At 38.6% G+C, this 19636-nt stretch overlaps 1 protein-coding gene and 1 long non-coding RNA gene across 3 annotated transcripts; one reads left to right on the top strand and one right to left on the bottom strand.

The window, feature by feature from the left end:
- Positions 1-9863: 9863 nt before the first annotated feature.
- LOC130545295 (L-rhamnose-binding lectin ELEL-1-like) lies at positions 9864-11697 on the top strand. 2 transcript variants are annotated; one of them, XM_057319732.1, is made up of 7 exons: positions 9864-9941; positions 10117-10140; positions 10304-10345; positions 10443-10487; positions 10716-10845; positions 10932-11041; positions 11301-11697. In XM_057319732.1, the coding sequence occupies exons 1-7, from the start codon at positions 9911-9913 to the stop codon at positions 11336-11338; spliced, it is 420 nt and encodes a 139-aa protein (XP_057175715.1). In that variant the 5' UTR covers positions 9864-9910; the 3' UTR covers positions 11339-11697. The 2 variants fall into 2 exon arrangements, with proteins under 2 accessions (XP_057175715.1, XP_057175714.1); XM_057319731.1 differs by having other exon boundaries at positions 11295-11697.
- Positions 11698-16260: 4563 nt separating this feature from the next.
- LOC130545296 (uncharacterized) lies at positions 16261-16831 on the bottom strand. The gene is made up of 3 exons (XR_008961629.1): positions 16626-16831; positions 16443-16525; positions 16261-16357 (listed from the first exon to the last, which is right to left on the bottom strand). It is a non-coding gene; the product is annotated as an uncharacterized LOC130545296 (long non-coding RNA).
- Positions 16832-19636: the final 2805 nt, after the last annotated feature.

Raw genomic sequence — 19636 nt, 5'->3', positions numbered from 1 at the left:
ATTGTTAATTCTAGCTGTTATGTCATACACTTTACTCAGTAGCCCAAATACATATGACTAGTTTTCATTAAACTACATTTAATTATAGGATGAATAGAACAATTACTGCTTTGAGTGATGCTAACAGAGGAATTAGCTATGGCCAGGGGGTGGCCAATGGTGGCCAAGGCCACCATAAATTAATCTTTGGCCACCCCCCTGCGCCCCCATCACCGCTTTGCCGGCAACTTTTTTGCGGAACCATTTTTGTACACAGTTGTTCCAATATGGATGCATTTCAACAGTGCACCTCAAACAAGTACTTCTCCACCCAAACTGAAGGTGGCTGTAATACACTCAACTTGAATTTCAACCACCAACCAGTGTTGCCAACTTGGCGACTTTGTCGCTAGATTTAGCGAATTTTCAGACCCCGTTAGCGACTTATTTTTCAAAAAGCGACTAACGACAAATCTAGCTACTTTCTGAATAAGTCTTGGCGGCTTAGCGAAACATTCTGCTTCACGTCTAATGCCCCACGAGAGCGAGCTTTTGCCTTCCCAGTGCAGCACCGCCTCTCTGTGTCTATTCTGTTCAGTGCGCGGCAGGAGAAGCAGCACATTCAGTTCAGACTGCACTGACGTGTGAATGAGAGAGGCATGTACAAACAGTGTTTCCAAGAACTAATCACTTATTGACCTTGTTTGAGCATTTATAATTTAAAACGAGATGACTGTATGAACGCATAAACAAGAACACAGACGGATTTTAGCTGTTCAACGAAAGTGACTGCTGGTGTGTAGTTTTAATCGGTGAGTTCACTCACTGTTACATGCGTTTTTGTTGTCTGCCAACAGAAACAGAAAAATAAGTCATTAAGAACCTATTTATTGTGCATTTGGGTGTATTGTTTTAATATAATACTGTATACAACCGCTCAGAGAGTAGAGATGTGAAGCAGAACTGAAGCACTTAGCTGTCAGATACTACGTGATGACGTCACTGATATGCGCGTGACGTCATTTGGCGACATTTAGCGACTTTTCGGGCAGGCTTTAGCTACTTTCCATTGAAAAGAGTTGGCAACACTGCCACCAACACAATTACAGAAGAAGAAGAAGAAGTAGTGTTGTTGTTGTTTGCGTGTGCTCCAACGGACTTTGCGCGTGCAGTAGAAGGACTGTCTGTTTCCCACCGCGAGAGAAGAGGTCACAGGTAAGTTAAGAAGAAGAATTAAGTTTATTCTCTATGTTTGAAATGTTTCTTGTCTTAATTTATGTATATTATGGCTGGCGTGCTGAAGTTGAAACAGACATGGTAAAGTTTGCTAAATTAATTTAGGCTGTTAATTTAGCAGTATGAAAGTCGCAAGATATAAACAGTTTCACTGTGTCGGTGTCATTTAAAAGAGCGTTGTAGAAGGCCATTAAAAGTAAAGTCAACTTTCAGTGCTGATTTAGCTTAATGGTGGTGGTCTGTCTGTGTCATATCCTTGAAAGGGAATTAAAATGTTTTGTTGGCAGTTGGCAGCCAAATGATAATATGCAAAGTATTGCAAAGGAATATTTTTGAAATGCTTGCCCATAATGTTAAGGTTACTATATTTTGGTTTCTCTGTGATATTGTAATGTTTGTTTTATAAAAGTGCATTCTGGTATATTCTTATGTCGTGTAAATTGTCATTATGGTTGTGAGCTTTATCACCAATTAAAAAGACACCACCTTCTGCAATGCCACACTGTTTCATATCTTTTTTTAAATCAGTTTAGTAATACATTAAAAAGCTTATGTGGATCTTCATGATGTAATTCTACATGGCAATCACTGCCTGTTTAAGTAAATGAGTGAGTGACTAAGAAACACTACTAGATCCAGAGTGACTTGCCACATAGGGGAAAAAAAGATGATATCAGTTTCTGTGCTACCCCTGTGTGAGCTATGGTCTCAGTCTGGCCACCCCTATGAAAATTGTCTGTCTCCGCCACTGGCTATGGCACCAACACTGTATATTAAGGCAGGAACCAATTCTGTACACTTTTCAGCAACTTGCATATTTTTTTTAAATGATTATTTTCTAATTAAATATGGCCAACTGATACACAGTTGGTGGTTTGTGATGATATTTGTGATAAAAACATTATAATGTACCAGTTTTGTTCATCACCGTGTAAATGCATCATTCACTGTCATGATTCTGTCCTTGTCATGAGTTTTCTAGTCTGTGGACAGAGTTGTGACAGTACCATGTCTTTTGTGCTTGTTTTGTTATGTGTGGTCAGTGTGGAAGACACGTGGCCATTGTGGTTACTTTGTGCTGCGTGTTTCTCTTGTCTCGTGCTTTGGCCCCGCCCCCTCGTTTCACGGTAATTTCCCCATCAGTGTTTCATTCCTGTCACCTGCCTGCCACCTTCCCTTTGTAATTATCCCTCGTTAATGTTCCCCTATATTAAGTCCCAGTTCCCTCTGTCCCGTGCCGTTTCGTTTTGTGCCTTCCCTTGTGCCCTCATCCTGCTACCGTGTGTCGAGCCAGTGCGTTACCGTTTCGTCTAGTTTTCCCAGCCCTGTCTTGCCTGTCGTTTGGATTGTTTTTCTTTGGACTTCCGTTGTTTTTGCCCCCCGTATGGGAAGTGTTTTATTTTAGTTCGTTTTTTTCCCCATCGTGGGTTTTTGTTTGTGGTTTATTTAAATATTTTCTGTTAACCCTTCACCTGCCTGCATTTGGATTCTGTCTCCACGCTCCCTTGACAATTCCCATTGAATGTACACTGCTCTTGCCAGCAGATGTCACTAGGTGCGCGTCCTGGCCACATTGGGCATGCGCAAGTCATAGGACTTAGTTTCTCATTACTCTCAACATCATTGAGGACATGCTGAAATTTATACGTACATTCTAAACAAACAATGAATCGGGCGATCTCTTATTACAGTTTTTTACGATTGCTTACACACTAAAATTCAACTTTTCCCACAATTCGCAAAACCTTACACTCAAGGAGCAAAACACAAGGCTAGATTTGCACAACTGTAAGCACATTGTCAGCTTCACACTATTTGCAAAACATTACACACAGTGATTTGCAAAACACTAAACACACTTGTATACATCAGACACAGAAGTATATCATGATGTCACTTCCTTGCAATTCCAAAGCACTGACTGTCAAATTACCACACCTATGAGCCAATCTGTTAAACACAGACATCAGGTGCACAAACACATGATTGCTAAATTGTAGACGCACCAATCAGGTTTAAGCACTATAAAAATGCAGCAGTTAGGTTCACCTGCCTTCAACCAAAATGGAATGAGTCAGAAGAAGAGTGAGGGTGAGAGGACGACTACACAGAGGAGGAGGAGGAGGTAGAGGAAGACGCCGAGGGAGACCTGAAGCAGGACGAGAACGTGCACAAAGAAGAAGAGGACCAAACTTATCAAATGACATTCGTGCAACACTAGTGGACCATGTTGTGAACCACGGATTGACGCTGAGGGAGGCTGGACTGAGAGTTCAGCCAAACCTTAGCAGATATACAGTGGCATCTGTCATAAGGACTTTTCGACAGGAAAAACAGGTAAAAGAAGATCTGTCTACAGTTACAGTAATCAGTCGCTTATTGTATGCACCATATCAGCACTTGTGATACCCCTTCCTGTGACATTGAACAGTAAGTTACATGTATTATTCTCTACATAGGATTGAGCGTCGGGAACGACAAGGAGGACGGGGGGCCATATTCACGCAAGAACAAGAGAGAGAGATAATAAACATGGTTTTGGCCAATAATGCTATTAGGCTCAGAGAACTACAAGCAAACATTATCGGTGACCATGCCATTTTCAATAATGTGCATCAGGTCTCTCAGTCAACACTGGCACGCATCCTGAAAAGACATCAGGTTCAAATGAAACTACTTTATCGAGTGCCTTTTGAGCGGAATTCAGAGAGGGTCAAACGGCTGCGGCGTGAGTATGTGGAGGTTTGTATTGTTCACTTTAGCACTGTGATGTTGCATACTCCACACATTACTTTTTTACATTGACTGTAATATTCTAGACCTATCCTGAACTACACAATGTTGTCTTTCACTGTATTTCAGAGAGTTTTGCAGATGGATGCTGAGGAAATCGTGCATGAATTCATATATATTGATGAGGCAGAAATATCATTGGCCACAGGGCAACGTGGGGGTAACATCACCCTTTGCGCTGCCATTTCACAGCATGGGGTTCTCCTCCGTCATGCCAAAATGGGCCCTTACAACACACCTCACATTCTCGCATTTTTGGACCGATTGCACCACATCGTCACAGCAGGTAACGAAATGCACCAGATACAATACTCTGTCATCTGGGACAATGTGTCATTCCACCGCTCTGCTTTGGTCTAGAACTGGTTTCAACTCCATCCACAGTTAACAGTACTATACCTTCCACCATACTCTCCGTTTCTAAACCCTATCGAAGAGTTTTTCTCTGCATGGCGGTGGAAGGTTTACGATCTCCAGCCCCAGGCTCAGGTACCCCTCATTCAGGCCATGGAGGACGTGTGACCAAGTCGACGCCACAGCTGTGCAAGGATGGATTCGACATTCAAGACCATTCTTCCCGCGTTGTCTTGCTAATGAGGATATTGCTTGTGATGTTGATGAAATTCTCTGGCCAGATCCAGCTAGGCGAAGAGATAATGTATAGTATGTTTACTGTAGTATTTTCTGTACAATATTGTCAGTTTTTTTTCAGATTATTTTTTATGGTTGTTATTGTTGTTATTTACTGTAATTGCAACCTGTACTGGATACAGTATTTTATGTTTGTCTGTTGTTTGCTGAGCTAACAGTGTTATGCACACTACTGTAGTAGCATGACAACTGGGACATGTTTTGTTGTGATTCTCCATGTTGACTGATTTGGGTATATGGAGAGAAATCTATGATATTTTCCTCAGTCTGCAGCATTGGTCTTGTGTAGTGTTTGGTGAACTATTGTATAGTTGCACTTTCTCTGTGTACTTCATTTACAGTACTCTAATCACTGAGAATGAGACTTGCTAAAAGTGTTTTAGGTTAGCAACAGCAGTGTGTAACTGGTTCAAAAAGATTAAAGTCATATGAAATGTGTGTGTTTCGTATGGTAACAAAATATTGTTTTTAAAAAGTTGTGGATAGTTTTGACAAAAGTGTTCCATTTTGCAAATGATCTGAAGTGTTGTGCTACTTTGGTGTAGGGTTGTGTTAATTGTGTGTAGTGTTTTGACGAACCGGGCCCTGTTTTCAAAATTGTGCTTAAGCAATCGTAAAAAACTGTATTAGGGTTGATTCATGTTTGAAATGGACACTTTTTTTTAACATTCATTTAATGTCAAGTGTCCCTAGCTTTTGCATTGCGCAACTTCAAAGGTCTTATTTATCCATTTAATCTAGTTGGCAAACATAACCTTTGTTTGTTGCTGGACATAATAGTAAGAATGACAAATATTGGGTGTATCATGCCTTGTTTAAAACAATATTTAATTGTTGTAATGACTAAATTGAAATTGGCCTTGATTCATAATTTTAGCACACCAGTAATCAGAATCAGAATCAGAAGAGCTTTATTGCCAAGTGTGCTTGCACACACAAGGAATTTTCTTTGGTGTTGGAAGCTTCTAGTACAGACATTCAACACAATGACAATACAATATAATACGATTTACAGTCTAAAAGATTCTAAATTGTGCATATATAAAATAAAGACTATTTTACAGAAAATGGGGGATAATAACATATAAGAGACATTGTACAGGGTAGTATATAGTAGAATAAACATATTAACAGATTGTATGTACACTTGTGCAAATGGATAATTTAGTAAGTAGAGGTAGTGTTATATACATGTATACATAAGATGTAGATATAATAAGGCACTATAGTGCACACTATAGGAGTAGTGGAAGTGGAATATTGCTCTTAAGGAGCAGTTATCTGTTTAGGAGGGAGATTGCCTGGGGGAAGAAGCTGCTTCTGTGTCTGGAAGTCCTGGTGTTTGGTGCTCTAAAGCGCCGGCCAGAGGGCAGCAGATCAAAGAGTTTGTGTGCTGGGTGTGTGGAGTCAATGATGATTTTTCTTGCCCTGTTTTTCACTCTGGAATCGTACAGGTCCTGAAGTGTGGGCAGAGGAGCACCAATAATTTTCTCAGCACTACGAACTGTCCGTTGTAGTCTTCGTAGGTCTGATTTGGTGGCCGAGCCATACCAAACAGTAATTGAAGTGCACAGAACAGATTCGATGACCACTGAGTAGAACTGGGTCAGTAGCTCCTGTGGTAGGTTGAACTTCCTCAATTGACGGAGGAAGTATAACCTCTGCTGGGCCTTCTTTACAATGGAGTCTATGTGGGACTCCCACTTCAGGTCCTGAGAGATGGTGGAGCCCAGGAACCTGAATGACTCCACAGTATCCACAGTGCTGTCCAGGATGGTGAGGGGAGGAAGTGATGGAGGGTTCCTTCTGAAATCCCCTATCATCTCCATTGTCTTGAATGCATGCAGCACTAGGTTGTTTTGATTACACCAGGCAGCCAGCTGAGCAACCTCCTTTCTGTAAGCAGATTCATCACCATCTTGAATAAGGCCAATGACTATGGTGTCATCTGCAAACTTCAGGAGTTTGACAGAAGGGTCTGTAGAGGTGCATTCGTTTGTGTAGAATGAAAATAGCAGTGGAGAAAGAACACATCCTTGAGGAGCTCCGGTGCTGATGGTACATGTGCTGGATTTAAATTTTCCCAACCTCACTAGCTGCTGCCTGTTCGACAGGAAGTTAATAATCCACTGACAGGTAGAGGTTGGCACAGAGAGCTGGGTAAACTTGGGCAGGAGGAGGTCTGGGATTATGGTGTTGAAGGCCCAGCTGAAGTCTACAAACAGGATCCTGACGTAAGTACCTGGTCTGTCTAGGTGTTGTAGGATGTAATGCAGTCCCATGTTTACTGCATCGTCCACAGACCTGTTTGCTCGGTAAGCAAACTGGAGGGGGTCAAGAAGTGGTCTGGTGATGTCCTTCAGGTGGGCCAGTACAAGTCTCTCAAATGACTTCATGACCACAGATGTTAAAGCAACAGGCCTGTAGTCATTAAGTCCAGAGATTTTGGGTTTCTTCTGTACAGGGATGATGGTGGAGCATTTGAAGCATGAAGGGACTTCTTCACACTGCTCCAAAGATCTGTTAAAAATATTAGTGAAGATGGGCGACAGCTGCTCCTCACAGACTTTCAGGCAGGAGGGTGAGACATTGTCTGGGCCTGCTGCTTTTCTGATCTTTTGTTTGCGGAAAAGCTGGCACACATCCTCTTCGCAGATCTTAAGTGCAGGTTGAGTGTCAAGAGGAGGTGTTAATGGTATAGCAGAGATAGGGTCAGGGCGGGTGTGAAGGGTGAGACTCTGCATTTCAAAACGACAATAGAAGTCGTTCAGGTCGTCAGCCAGTCGTTGATTACCCACAGACTGAGGGGATGATGGCTTGTAGTTGGTAATGTCTTTCAGGCCTTTCCACACTGATGCAGGGTAGTGGGCTGAAAACTGGTTCTTCAGCTTTTCAGAGTAGCTTCTCTTAGCTGCTCTTATCTCCTTTGTCAGTGTGTTTCGGGCCTGATTATACAAGACTTTGTCCAGGTGCAGGATAAAGTGCACTGTAAAGTGCAGGATAAAGGATAAAGTGCAGGATTCCAGGGATTCTCCCTGGGATTTCAGGGATTCATGCCGTTGCAAGTTCAAACTTGTGTGAAATGCTCCAGAAGCTGAAAAAACATGTTCAATCATCAGCTAGATCTAAGTTTGGACTATGTGACTTGTCGGAAATGATTTTTGGACATGCTAGAGCCACGGACAGCTCTTTCCTCTACCTAACAATGAGCATTGTTTTAAAAAGACAGTACTTTTGTGCAGGGGCATATCTAGGATATAAAACCATCAGGGGCTGAGCCTAAAACATTAGGGGCTAATGGGGGATTTGGATTAGGTTGTAAGGGGTACTTTTTATGCAATATAGTTTATTAGCAAACACAAAATAATTTAAAATAAGTTTATTCTTCTCAAGGAAAATATGCTTTGCATGAACACATTTATGCAATGTATTATCAAACACAAAATAATCATATGTAACTTTATACATCTGACCCATTGTTATCTATGTCTTACTTAAATACTAAAAGTATTTATATGAATAGAAATACTTAATAACTATAATTGATAATGCTTAACCTAATATAAATAAAAAATGAAAGGTTTTGAAGTAAATTTTTAAGTAAACACAAACAGCCAGTGGCCTAATAACTGCTGGTGTGACTGAGCTGCTGGCACTTTAAGACTTGCGTTAAAGCGCGGATCCAGTGATACACGTCCCAAAAAGTTTCTCCCAAAAACTGTTTGTTTACTTCATACCCGATTGTGTTTAAAAAAACTCGACGGACATTTGGACATAATTGCATGTGTATTTTACCATGCAAGCAATAAGCCTGAAAGACAAGATTCGCGCGCTGACGGGAAGCATTTGCTCAAGGATGATGTTTTTTACAAGGAATACAAAACAGTATTGCTCCACTACGCTGTCATATATTAGGATATTATTGCTTCGCCCGGTCCTTGGCACTTATGTGAGGCAGCAGCAGGTAAGAAAGGTTCACACACACCACTCACTGACCTCACATGAGCGACAGGCAACATCTGTGCATTATCCTCGTAAAAATAATGCATCACAAATTGACAAAATTCATTTTTGCTATCTTTGCATTGATTTTGATTAAGATTATGCTGCAATAGCAGAATCACGAAGAACTGTGCGGGCTTGTTGCGATAATCCGGATTTTTATATCATGAGTTAAAACTGTAAATTTTCGTCTGCGTGTACTCGCACACTAAAGTTACCTTTCTTCGTCTTCCAAAATGAAAGAAGATTTGTTTGTTTCTTGGCACACGCCATTGCCGTTCTGTAATCTTCTCTGCCCTCACACTGTTATATTTTATTTTATTTTGTCGAGCAGCTCAATTGCATGGTGATGTTCTAGGATAGGTTGAAATCAGTCACGTGGTGTGTGTATGTGCGTGCCTGTGTTCATGTTTGTATATCCCGGTGGGGACCTAAACCTGAATGCACACCAACACATGGGGACTCGTGTCACCGTGGGCAAGAAAGCTTATAAATTGTACAGAACAATATTTTTTTTAAATCTAAAAATGCAAAAAGTGTTCTATGATCTTTAGGTTTAGGGGTTGGGTTAGGGATAGGGGATAGAATATACAGTTTGTACAGTATACAACTCATTACGCCTATGGACTGTCCCCACGGAGATAGTAAACCAGACATGTGTGTGCGTGTGTGTGTGTGACTCTGCGTGTGTGGGAGAGAGGCTGCAGTCAGCATCGTGTACACAGCGAATTTTAAACGTCCAGTTACTGAATTCCTATTATTATTTTCCAGGCCAAAACATTCGGGGCTAGATTACAAACAATTGGGGCTAGAGCCCCGAATAAATAGTGCTAGCGACGCCCATGCTTTTGTGTAACCAATTTCCAGGAATAAATCAAGTATTTTAGTGATCCATTTAAATAGTAGAAGAAATTGGACAACTATATTGCCATGAGCTAACATTAACAAAGATTAATAAATGCTGAAAACATTGTTGATTCATGTTAACTATATGCATTACTAATACAAATACAACCTCAACGTTACTAATTATTAATGTGATGTCAACATTAAAACACTATACATCATTTCGCATGTACATCACGTAGGCCTACGTCACCCCACTAATGCAGCTAAAATGTTACGCCGCCCCTTACATTTTTTTGATTTAGTCCCACCCATATGAACCCATTTTCAAATAAAGGTGATATTAATGTCTTGCATTCATAAGGAGAAGGCCTTAATCTATTTATCCATCTGCACATTCAACATGCTGCAACAAGAGCTGACCTTCATTACCTGTAAGTATGTTGAGCCGCACAGAGAACCCGGATTTTGTTCATGTGATTTGTGGATGTGATTTTGCAGCGACATTTATGTTAATTTAAAATGTATACTTCTGTTGACCATTTTAACATGAGCAAGAACTATTGACATATTTCAAACTGGAGTCTTTTTTCTGTTTATATTTTTCAGTACTAATGCTACTCTGCCAACATGGTAAGATTTAACTTTTTATGTCGCCGTCAAATGCACAGCATGTGAGATAAACAGTACAAATGTTGAATATTTCATGTACAGGAATGTATTACTTTTTGAGAAAAGGGCATTAAATGCAGTAGTGTAGCATTTTTTCTTCTAAAAATGATTTGTTTCTCTCAAGGTTTAGCAGAGGAACCAGCCAACTGTAGAGAAATAAGCTGTGGTAAGTTCTTGTTTCATTCAAATATTATATTATCTATCCTGTTGCTCATGGTTAATGTTTTATTTATATGTTGTGGATCTTTTCACTATAAACCCAGAAACATTTGAAATCTGTCAATATGAAAAGAGGACCATCAGCTGTCGTAAGACAAATTTATTATCTCTCGAAGCTTTTAAGACTATCAAAACAATATGTGTATGACTGAATTAATATTTCTATAATGAATAAAATTTTAATTCCCCACCATTTCATCTAATTGTACACTTTTATAAATTGTCATAAGAGTGATTTGTTTTAGCTATGTTAATATATGCTAAAAATACTAAACATTCTAATAAAATGAATCACACAAATGTTTGTGTTGTTTCAGCTAAGCATCATAAGATTTCCGTTCACTATGCCAACTATGGAAGGACAGATACGTCGGTTTGCCCTCATTCTAATGCTACTCTCACGCCTGCCAATTGCTATTCAGACCAGACCAGGATCCTTCAACTTTTGTACTATTGCTGAACACATGCATACATTAATCACATTTTCAAGTCTTCACTTTGTAAAACACCTGCTTCTTTATTTTAATTTGTAGGTGTAATGGAAGAAATGGTTGCAACCTGTATATTTCAAGTTTAGTTTACCTCGATCAGTGTCCTCACATCTACAAATATTTGAAGGTGTTTTACACTTGCGAAGCACCAGGTAAGTATTTCTGCAACTGCCTTAAAAATATGCTTAGATAGAGATAGTTTTGAGTAAATTGCACAGTGAAAATTAAATCGTCAAAGAAATAATCTTGACGCAGGTATGACAATCCATGATAAAATTGTGTCAGGCTTGCCTTTTATTGACTTTTTACAGCATTGTTTTAAGATTGTTGACTAATGCCTCATGAAATTTAATGTGTTCAACATTGTTGTACATTCTCTCATTTTTTCCACATTTAAAAATTTAGGGTCAGGGTCAGGGTCATCATCCTCATCCTCGTCGGATGGCTAATGAAAACATCTACACATCTCTATTTCTGTGACCTTTTGAGTGAGGAGGAAATGTATTTATCTGTTTTCTTCATTAAGTAAATTAATTCATATACAATGTTATATAACCATTAGTAGATAAGTAGAATGTTAGCAAAATAATATAATAATGTAGTATTTGAACTGATTGATTTCTAGTTGCTTTGACATTACTATACATTCACTATTGACATCAAAATAATATTTCTAATGCCTTAGATTAGCATTGCATGAGTAATTAATCAGAAATATTTTCTATTGTGCGTCAAACAACTAGACTTAATTTTATTATATTGTGAACTGGGTGTTAGGAGTTATGCTACATATGTTAAATAAATTACTTCCCAATGCAAACGTTCTGGTTTGTGTATCCTCTTAACTAAATGTTGAGCAAAATTTCTGTATGACCAAGAGTACGGTTGCAGCATTTTTTGCCAAGTTTAACATCTTTGTTGGTCCAGGATCAACAGTTTTGTAAAAAACTAATAAGAATTATTTACGAACCCCTAACACAGGCCAAAGCTCTAAACTATAAAAGATTGCATAACATACTGTTTGCTAAATAACAAGGTAACATTGCAATAAAATGTCACTTTTAGTGATTAATATTGAAAAATTTCACTTTGGATATCATTTTATATATATTTTATATATAAACTGAACTGTTTAAAAACATACGCCTTTTGTATTCTAACATTACTGAAGAGATTTATCATTATTAAGCATGCAAACAAAACCACAAAAGAATCAGACTTCACTCAGACATGAAATGATAGGTGGACTTAACATTACCAGGTGAACAAACAACACTACAGAAAGGACAAGCTGTCATACTTCTTCCTTGAACAGGATGCAAACAATGTGTGCTTTTGAGATCCAATAAACAAATGGACTAATAACATGCATTTCCTGAAGTATGAATACAGTATTTGTGCTTGGCTATTTCAGCTACAGCCATTACCGGCAGATGCATAAGATAAATATAAATACAGAAATTCAATCCGCTTCTGCAAACATTTTAAGCAGGACAAGGTCTTTTTATATTGTGTGATAAATGCTCTCTGCACAAAGCAACATCTATTAAAAATGGTTTACTGTGTCTGGTGTGACAACTGATGCTGATTTGACTTAATGGAGAAAAAAAAAACATTCATCTAGTGGAAAATGTGGAATTTGTTATTGCAGAAAAGGCATGACAGACTCTATGAATGCATATCATTTAAAGAAAACCTAAATGATAAAAACAAGCACATATGGTTTGCTGTTTGTGCTTCCACATGTTATTTACGTATTTTTGGTCACGTAGTGTGTGTGGTCCGTATTGTGAACAACACAATCTGTCAGAAGAACAATAAGAGATGGAGCAAGGAGAAATGTCACTTAGTGCTGACACTCCTACTATGTCAAACAGGTTTTGTATTGCTCCTATTATTATGTGACAACAAAGAACTGATGTCATAATAAATCAGTTATTGCTCACCCCTTCTTCTCTGCTTCGAAAAACGATCCCGCCCCATTTTGGAGTTTCCCGTCTCCATCTGAGATCTCCAGGCTAGTGGCTCAGGTAGTTCGAGCATGTGATTGAATGGAGTCGTCGACTAATGCGCATATTCATGAACCAGAGAATGAAACGTTCAGATTAGACTCATCTTTGTTGATCAAAGATTAGTCTTAAAGAAAACAATTACAGGGGGACTTGAGCGATACCATTTTTTTGTACAGATTACCGTATTTTGTAAAGAATTAGGCTCCCGTTCTTTACAAGAAATGGAGTAATTATAGTCCATTATAGTTATATATACTGTATATAGTATAGTAATTATAGCTATAGTAATTATAGTTATAGCTACTAGTCCATAGGGGTCAAGCCACGAGGTGGCGCAGACTCCTATTGCTTCCGTTAGTGTTCTTATTATTCTTCTGCTTCTTCTTCTTCTTCTGCCATGGAAGTCTAAAATTATTTTCTCCTCTGAACCCTTGGCTCATGCCGATTCGAATGCACTATATGACGTCATTTTACGTCATGAAAATTTTCCCGACATTTTGAATTTTTCGAAAAACATACTTTTTCAAACTCCTCCTAGACGGTTTTCCCGATTGGCACAAAATTTGGTATGCAGCATCTAGAGACACTGCAGACAAGAAGTTAATAGAATATTTTTGATAGGCCAATCCGTTCTCGAATAGTGCGTCTACGAATGTGGTGACGAGCACACCTAAATGGAATTGATGCTGTATCTTTGCCAAACTTTTGTGTTTTGACATGAAACTTGGTAAAGGTGATTGCAGTCATGACCTTAGGTAACATACACAGTTTCGGCACAGCGCCACCTACTGGTCCAGAGATATAAAACGATGGCTGAGGTTGCCACAGCATGCTTGTTTACACTGCTGTTTGGCACTCTGCAGTTCTGTTGAGAGAGAGAGCGAGAGAGCGAGAGAGTTTTTTATATTTTGTCTCTATCAGTTAAAATAAACCTACCATAAAAATTATAGACCCTCATTTCTTAGATAGACAGACAGACAGACAGATAGATAGTATTTAGTTGATGAACAAAATACATTTTACTTACCCGATTCACCAATAGACGGCGCAGTTGCAGTGTTCTTGCTCCAGAATTTACAGCGTTTGACGCGTTTCCTCGAGTGCGTGCGCAAGTAACTAAGTAACCCAGCAATGGACCCTTAAAGCAACAAAGCTTATGCTGGGGCCACACCTAAGGATTTTTAAAAAATCTTATGAGAGTTTTAAATGGTGAGAGACCACAAACACGAGGAGAAAAAATCCTAGATTTAATCATTTTGCTCCTATGTGTGGTGAGCCGTGATGTGACAAAGAAAGCACACCACAACAACAGATTTTCAGAGTCCTGACTGTGAACACAGGAAATCTCACAAATTCTCTCGAGATTTCAGAATAAGTTATTTATTATTTCACTGTAAGCTTTGTTTATTATATATGTGTTCAATATAAACAAATGTATACATATAACCTTTTATGTAATTTAAAAAATATTATTCGTCGTTGAGAAATTGCTCAAGCAGCATCGTCTAAAGCATTTAAGGTGGCACAGCACTTGATATAATTTTGTTGCAACTCAAATATTGTTGTATTTATGTCTTCACAGTAATTAAAAAAATAATATTAATACAGTTTTGTAAAAAAATAGCTGCTGACATTATCACCCGAAAGACTCTACTGGCTCCACTAGCTCCACTGGGCCTATTTTTTATGTTCCACCTTAAAGCATCCGCACACTCGGACTCCAACCACTACCGTCACTTGCACATAGCCTGGTTTTTATTGAAATCATTCGTAATAGCGATGATAGTGTTTTTTAATGCTTTTGACAGACAATTGACATAATAAAGAAAAGGGTTTGTTGAAGTGATAACTACGGTTGTTATACTTCTGTCAGCTGGCTTTCTAATAGGGTATAGTTTTGTTCCAAGTGACAATCAACAGAGTTCTTGTGCGTTTGTCCTCGGGGTTTCTCCCACACACGAGGGCTGCGTTCAGCCCCGACAAAACGTTAAAAAACTTTTTTAAACGTAAACGGTGGTGCGGTTGAACACCCGGTTGTGATGACACAAGAGTTGAACTATGGCAGCTGAGAAGGCCATTCTTAATGTTCTTTTTGAGGTTTTTTCGGAGCCTAATGAAATCGGTATAAATACGTGTTGACTACTGCAAAGTACATCTCTTCGAATATCTTCAATTGTTGCGTATACCGTGCTGCAGCGGACACATTTAAACGACTTTAGTTGGACCCATTGTGCGAGCTGTCTCTTTAATACCGCGTGGGTTATATGTTGCTGATGATTGGGCTGACATTCTTGACACACCCACCAAACAAGAGAAAACGTATCTCAAACCCTGTTGCACACCGCTGCAGACCGTTTCCAGGTAATGTGTCGTTCAAACCGAAAACCGTAGCAAAATGTTGCGCACCGGTTTGAACATGCCCCAGGATTTCTTATCGTAAATGTTCAACATGTTGAATATTTAAGATTCGCGATCGGGGCGGCTCCTATGTTCTTCCGATCAGGTTCATTCACTCTTAACACACATCACACCACAGGGAAATCTGGTAAAATAATCTTTAAGATCATGCCGTTTAAAATCATTGGGACTTTACCTAGGACTGTCGGAAGGGGAGAAATCGGGAGAGGGGGTAAAATCTTTGCGTGTCACGTGGCACCTGCCTCGCGACCCGTCACTCCTGCCTCTCTTCCTGTCACTGTTTTACGTGCCTGCCTCGCGACCAGTCGCTGTTTTACGTGCCTGCCAGGAGACCAGTCACTCCTGCTTCGCTGCCTGTCACTGTTTAAGGTCCCTGCCTGTAGCGCGATGATGTTATAACACGCATGCGCACTTTTGTATTTTGACAATGAATGCGCCATATAGTATTTTCTTTAAGAGCTTTTTTACACAGCGTTTAAAGTCTTATTTTTATGTTGTTTATGCTATTTATTTCGCTGTGTTATCATCCTTGCGTTCATCACTTTGGGCTGCTTTCCTGTATTAAAATATGATATATAAATACGGTTTCCTTAAAGCTAAATGTATTAGATAAAAATTATAAAACCAATTACTACATAAAATTTGTTTAAAGTGCTTAATATCATTTCAACATGTTTGGTGGTGTACACAGCCAGTATGGAAAAAAAACCTTCTAATAGCAAGCAAAAGTATATTACAAATGTTATATACATGTAATGTTTAAAAAAGTATATATATTTATTGTGTTTGACTATCTTAGTCCCCCAGTGAATCTCAGCAACTTCCCCAACAGGGTGTATTTATTTGAAATTACAGTCAAGTTATTTATATTGTTACAGCAGTAACATACAATGATACTATAATATTTTACATTTCTTACATAATATTTTACATATGTAACATGAAACCTATTTATGAAATCCCATCTCCTCAAAAAGGGTTGGGAAAAGATTCTTGCTGACGTTCAATTAGAACCATGGTGGATTAGTACATTGCACCCTGTAAAAGGCAAATAGTACACTTAAATAAGCATTTCATAAATATGTTAGCCAGAAAGGAATAACAACAGAAAAGGAAGACTTACTCCAAAGAAATGTTTGACTGTAATGCCATTTCTCCCTGGTACCTGTGAAAGCCCTCAGTCTTGTGGAGAATAATGAGGGTTACCTTTTTGAAAAATATTGGACAGTTTTAAATTGTGCAAAGTGCATTAAATGCCATTGTCCTATTTATTGTGTAGAAGTGTTAACAGTATCATTATGTTTACCTCAGGGGTCATAACGTCCAGAATGTAGGACGTATTCTCCATGGAATCTCTAGCCAGTTGTGTGACTTCATACACTCTTTCTATTATTGCCTCTGTCTGTTAAAAAGCAATCATTTTAATAATTGTACATATATTAGTCTGCTAACATGTACTATATATTTGAAGTCTGCCAACATGTAAAACATTATTAATAAAGCAAATGCACAAACATGTCATTGTAGAAAGTGTATCAAAAGGCAAATAATAGGCAGTGTAACATGTGAATAAAACTGCGACGGGTTGCGTGACAGGTGAATACAACAGTGACTGGTCGCGAGGCAGGTGAATAAAACAGTGACTGGTCGCGAGGCAGGTGAATAAAACAGTGACTGGTCGCGAGGCAGGTGAATAAAACAGTGACTGGTCGCGAGGCAGGTGAATAAAACAGCGACAGGCAGCGAGGCAGGAGTGACGGGTCACGTGGCAGAGTGACGGGTCGCGAGGCAGGTGCCACCTGACACGCAAAGATTTTACCCCTACTGGAAATCGGTCCTATTATCTTTCGGTGTGGCCCCAGCATTGCTTAAAATATTCACGTGTAAGATATTATTTATTCATTTTTATTAAAAATATGAGAAGATCACGCCATAAACTTATAATCATAAATCCTACAGGACATCAGTATTATATTATATATACAATATCTACAGGAATCCTATACTGTAAGTGCATAATAATTCCTGCAGGAGTGTTACATTCCTGCAGAACATAACACAGTCACATGGAACAACCCTATAGGACTGTAGAATTTTCATTCAGTCCCATAGGATTTCTGCAGGATCCCTGCACATAGAACCAGTCATACAGGAACAACCCTACAGGACTTCTGCAGAAATGTACCCTGTCCTGTAGGACTTTCATTCAGTCGTACAGGATATCTGCAGGATCCCTGCACATTGAACCAAAATCCTGCAGGATTCCTGTAGCATTTTTTTTGTAAGGGCACAAACAACAGTTGTCAAACACCCCCACCTGTTGGTCGAGCCGCAACTCTATCCGTCAGCTCCACAAGTGGAGTATAGTAACATACCCAGCCTAATACATAACAAAACGACCATGAACACAAACTGCACACACTTTTAAAATAGATTTTGTGTCTGTTCTTTGGTCGCTATGTACAGATTCTAACTTTGGTAAACTCTCTTCTCTTGATGGAGAATAAGAAAGTATAATACTTTTAGGGGCGGTTTCCAGGACATTAGACTAGTCCCAGACTAACTTCTAGGTTTCATTAACCCAGAAAAAAGTATATATTTTTAGTGCATTAATGCAAACTGTGCAAATGAAGTACTATAAAAATGCATGAAAAATCTACATAATCCACCAAGTGCAAAGAAAGTTAGTTGATCATCCATTTAAATGCATTTAGGGGGTGTTTCCTGTACAATGTTTAAGACATTTACATTTACATTTAGTCATTTAGCAGACGCTTTTATCCAAAGCGACTTACAGAGAGTAGGGAGCAATAAGCGATATGTCATACAGGAGCAATAATACATTAGGTGCTAATACAAAGTTACTAGTTTCAGCAAAAGCTAGACCAATACCTGTTGAGAGAAAGAGAGTGCGTTAGTTTTTTTTCCCTTATTTCGTTATTGCATTTGCATGCAAGTTTTTTCTAGTTTCGTAAGCGTTTTTTACTGTAATTTTTCTTTTCTTTTATAACTATTGTTGCTCTCTAACATTTTTAATCATTTGTGGCAGTAAGAATGTCACTCTAAGTGTGGGGAATGTCACTCTCAGCCGCGGGGACGCTATTAAGGCCAGGGCTAGTCAACTGGTGGCCCACGGGCCAAATGCGGCCCGCCAATCATCTTTACCTGGCCTGCCTTAACATTTCAAATAAGTGGAGAGACTTTAAGAATGTTGTGCTTTAAGAAATGCACATCCTAAGACGCCACATCTTTGAAAGTCCAAAACGCTGCTACAATGAATCCGAAAGTAATTCCCCATAACGATTGATGTCTTATAAAGCGATTTGATCGGTCTGTCCAAGAAACTTAATGTTATTTACAACATTATAACAAAGATATTAAAATTAACAAGATGCCACTGAAATGAACGGGGCGGAACACAACACTCAATATGGCTGCCCTTTTTTTAGGCCAGTTTACCACATTTTTAAATGTTGTTTTTAAATATGTCGTTTAATTAGGATTTTAGCCGGAGATTGTAGAAATATCAGAATTCCCCTTCACGTCTTGTTTGAATTACAACGTAATAACCCAGCAAGCAATTTTGCGTCTAGCCGCCCAAACATATCCCGGGAGTCTAGGCTAAAACTAGGCTGAATTTGGGCTGTCAGTGAAAATCTAATAGACGTCTATAGCCCAAGAATAGACTAGTCATCAAACAGTCAAAATATAAAGCTTTTATTAAGGAAAAGATCAATTTAACAACTTGAGATAATACAAAATTATAAAGTATAAAAAAATAAAGAAAATACATTAAAGAAAATGAAAAAACATTATAGATGAAAATTGAAATGCAATAAACAAATATTACAATAAAAATAAATTTAACAAGTTATGTAAAATATTTTTTGCTATATTAAGATATTGACATTTTCCAGGGAATATTTTTTTTTGTTTTACTTATATAATCACCACCCTGCTCTCCCTGATGCTTGTTTAAAATGCTCTCCTATTGCATTCATGAGGTCAACCTCTGTTGTCGTCGGAAAACTTGTCATCACAGCATCTGTCAAATACGAAATAAATTAATGAGAAACTTTGACATCATAATCTTTACTTTACAATAAACAATAATTATGAAAAAGTCATTGTACACTGTACATCATTTGTAGTGCAGTGGTGTAAGTAACTTTTCAAGCTCAAATGTTCGTTTTAGTCGGTGACTACCCTTAAGCCTTTTCTGTGAAACTGGGCCTTAAAGTAATTTAATCCAATGGATAACATCACTGCAATTCTTTAGTCTTTACACTGGTTTCTTGTTATTCAAATTTTGATTTC

The sequence above is a fragment of the Triplophysa rosa genome, linkage group LG21 (genome assembly GCF_024868665.1).
Source record: "Triplophysa rosa linkage group LG21, Trosa_1v2, whole genome shotgun sequence".
Taxonomy (NCBI): domain Eukaryota; kingdom Metazoa; phylum Chordata; class Actinopteri; order Cypriniformes; family Nemacheilidae; genus Triplophysa; species Triplophysa rosa.
Note: the sequence above shows the minus strand (reverse complement) of the source record. Positions and strands in the feature narration are given on the sequence as shown.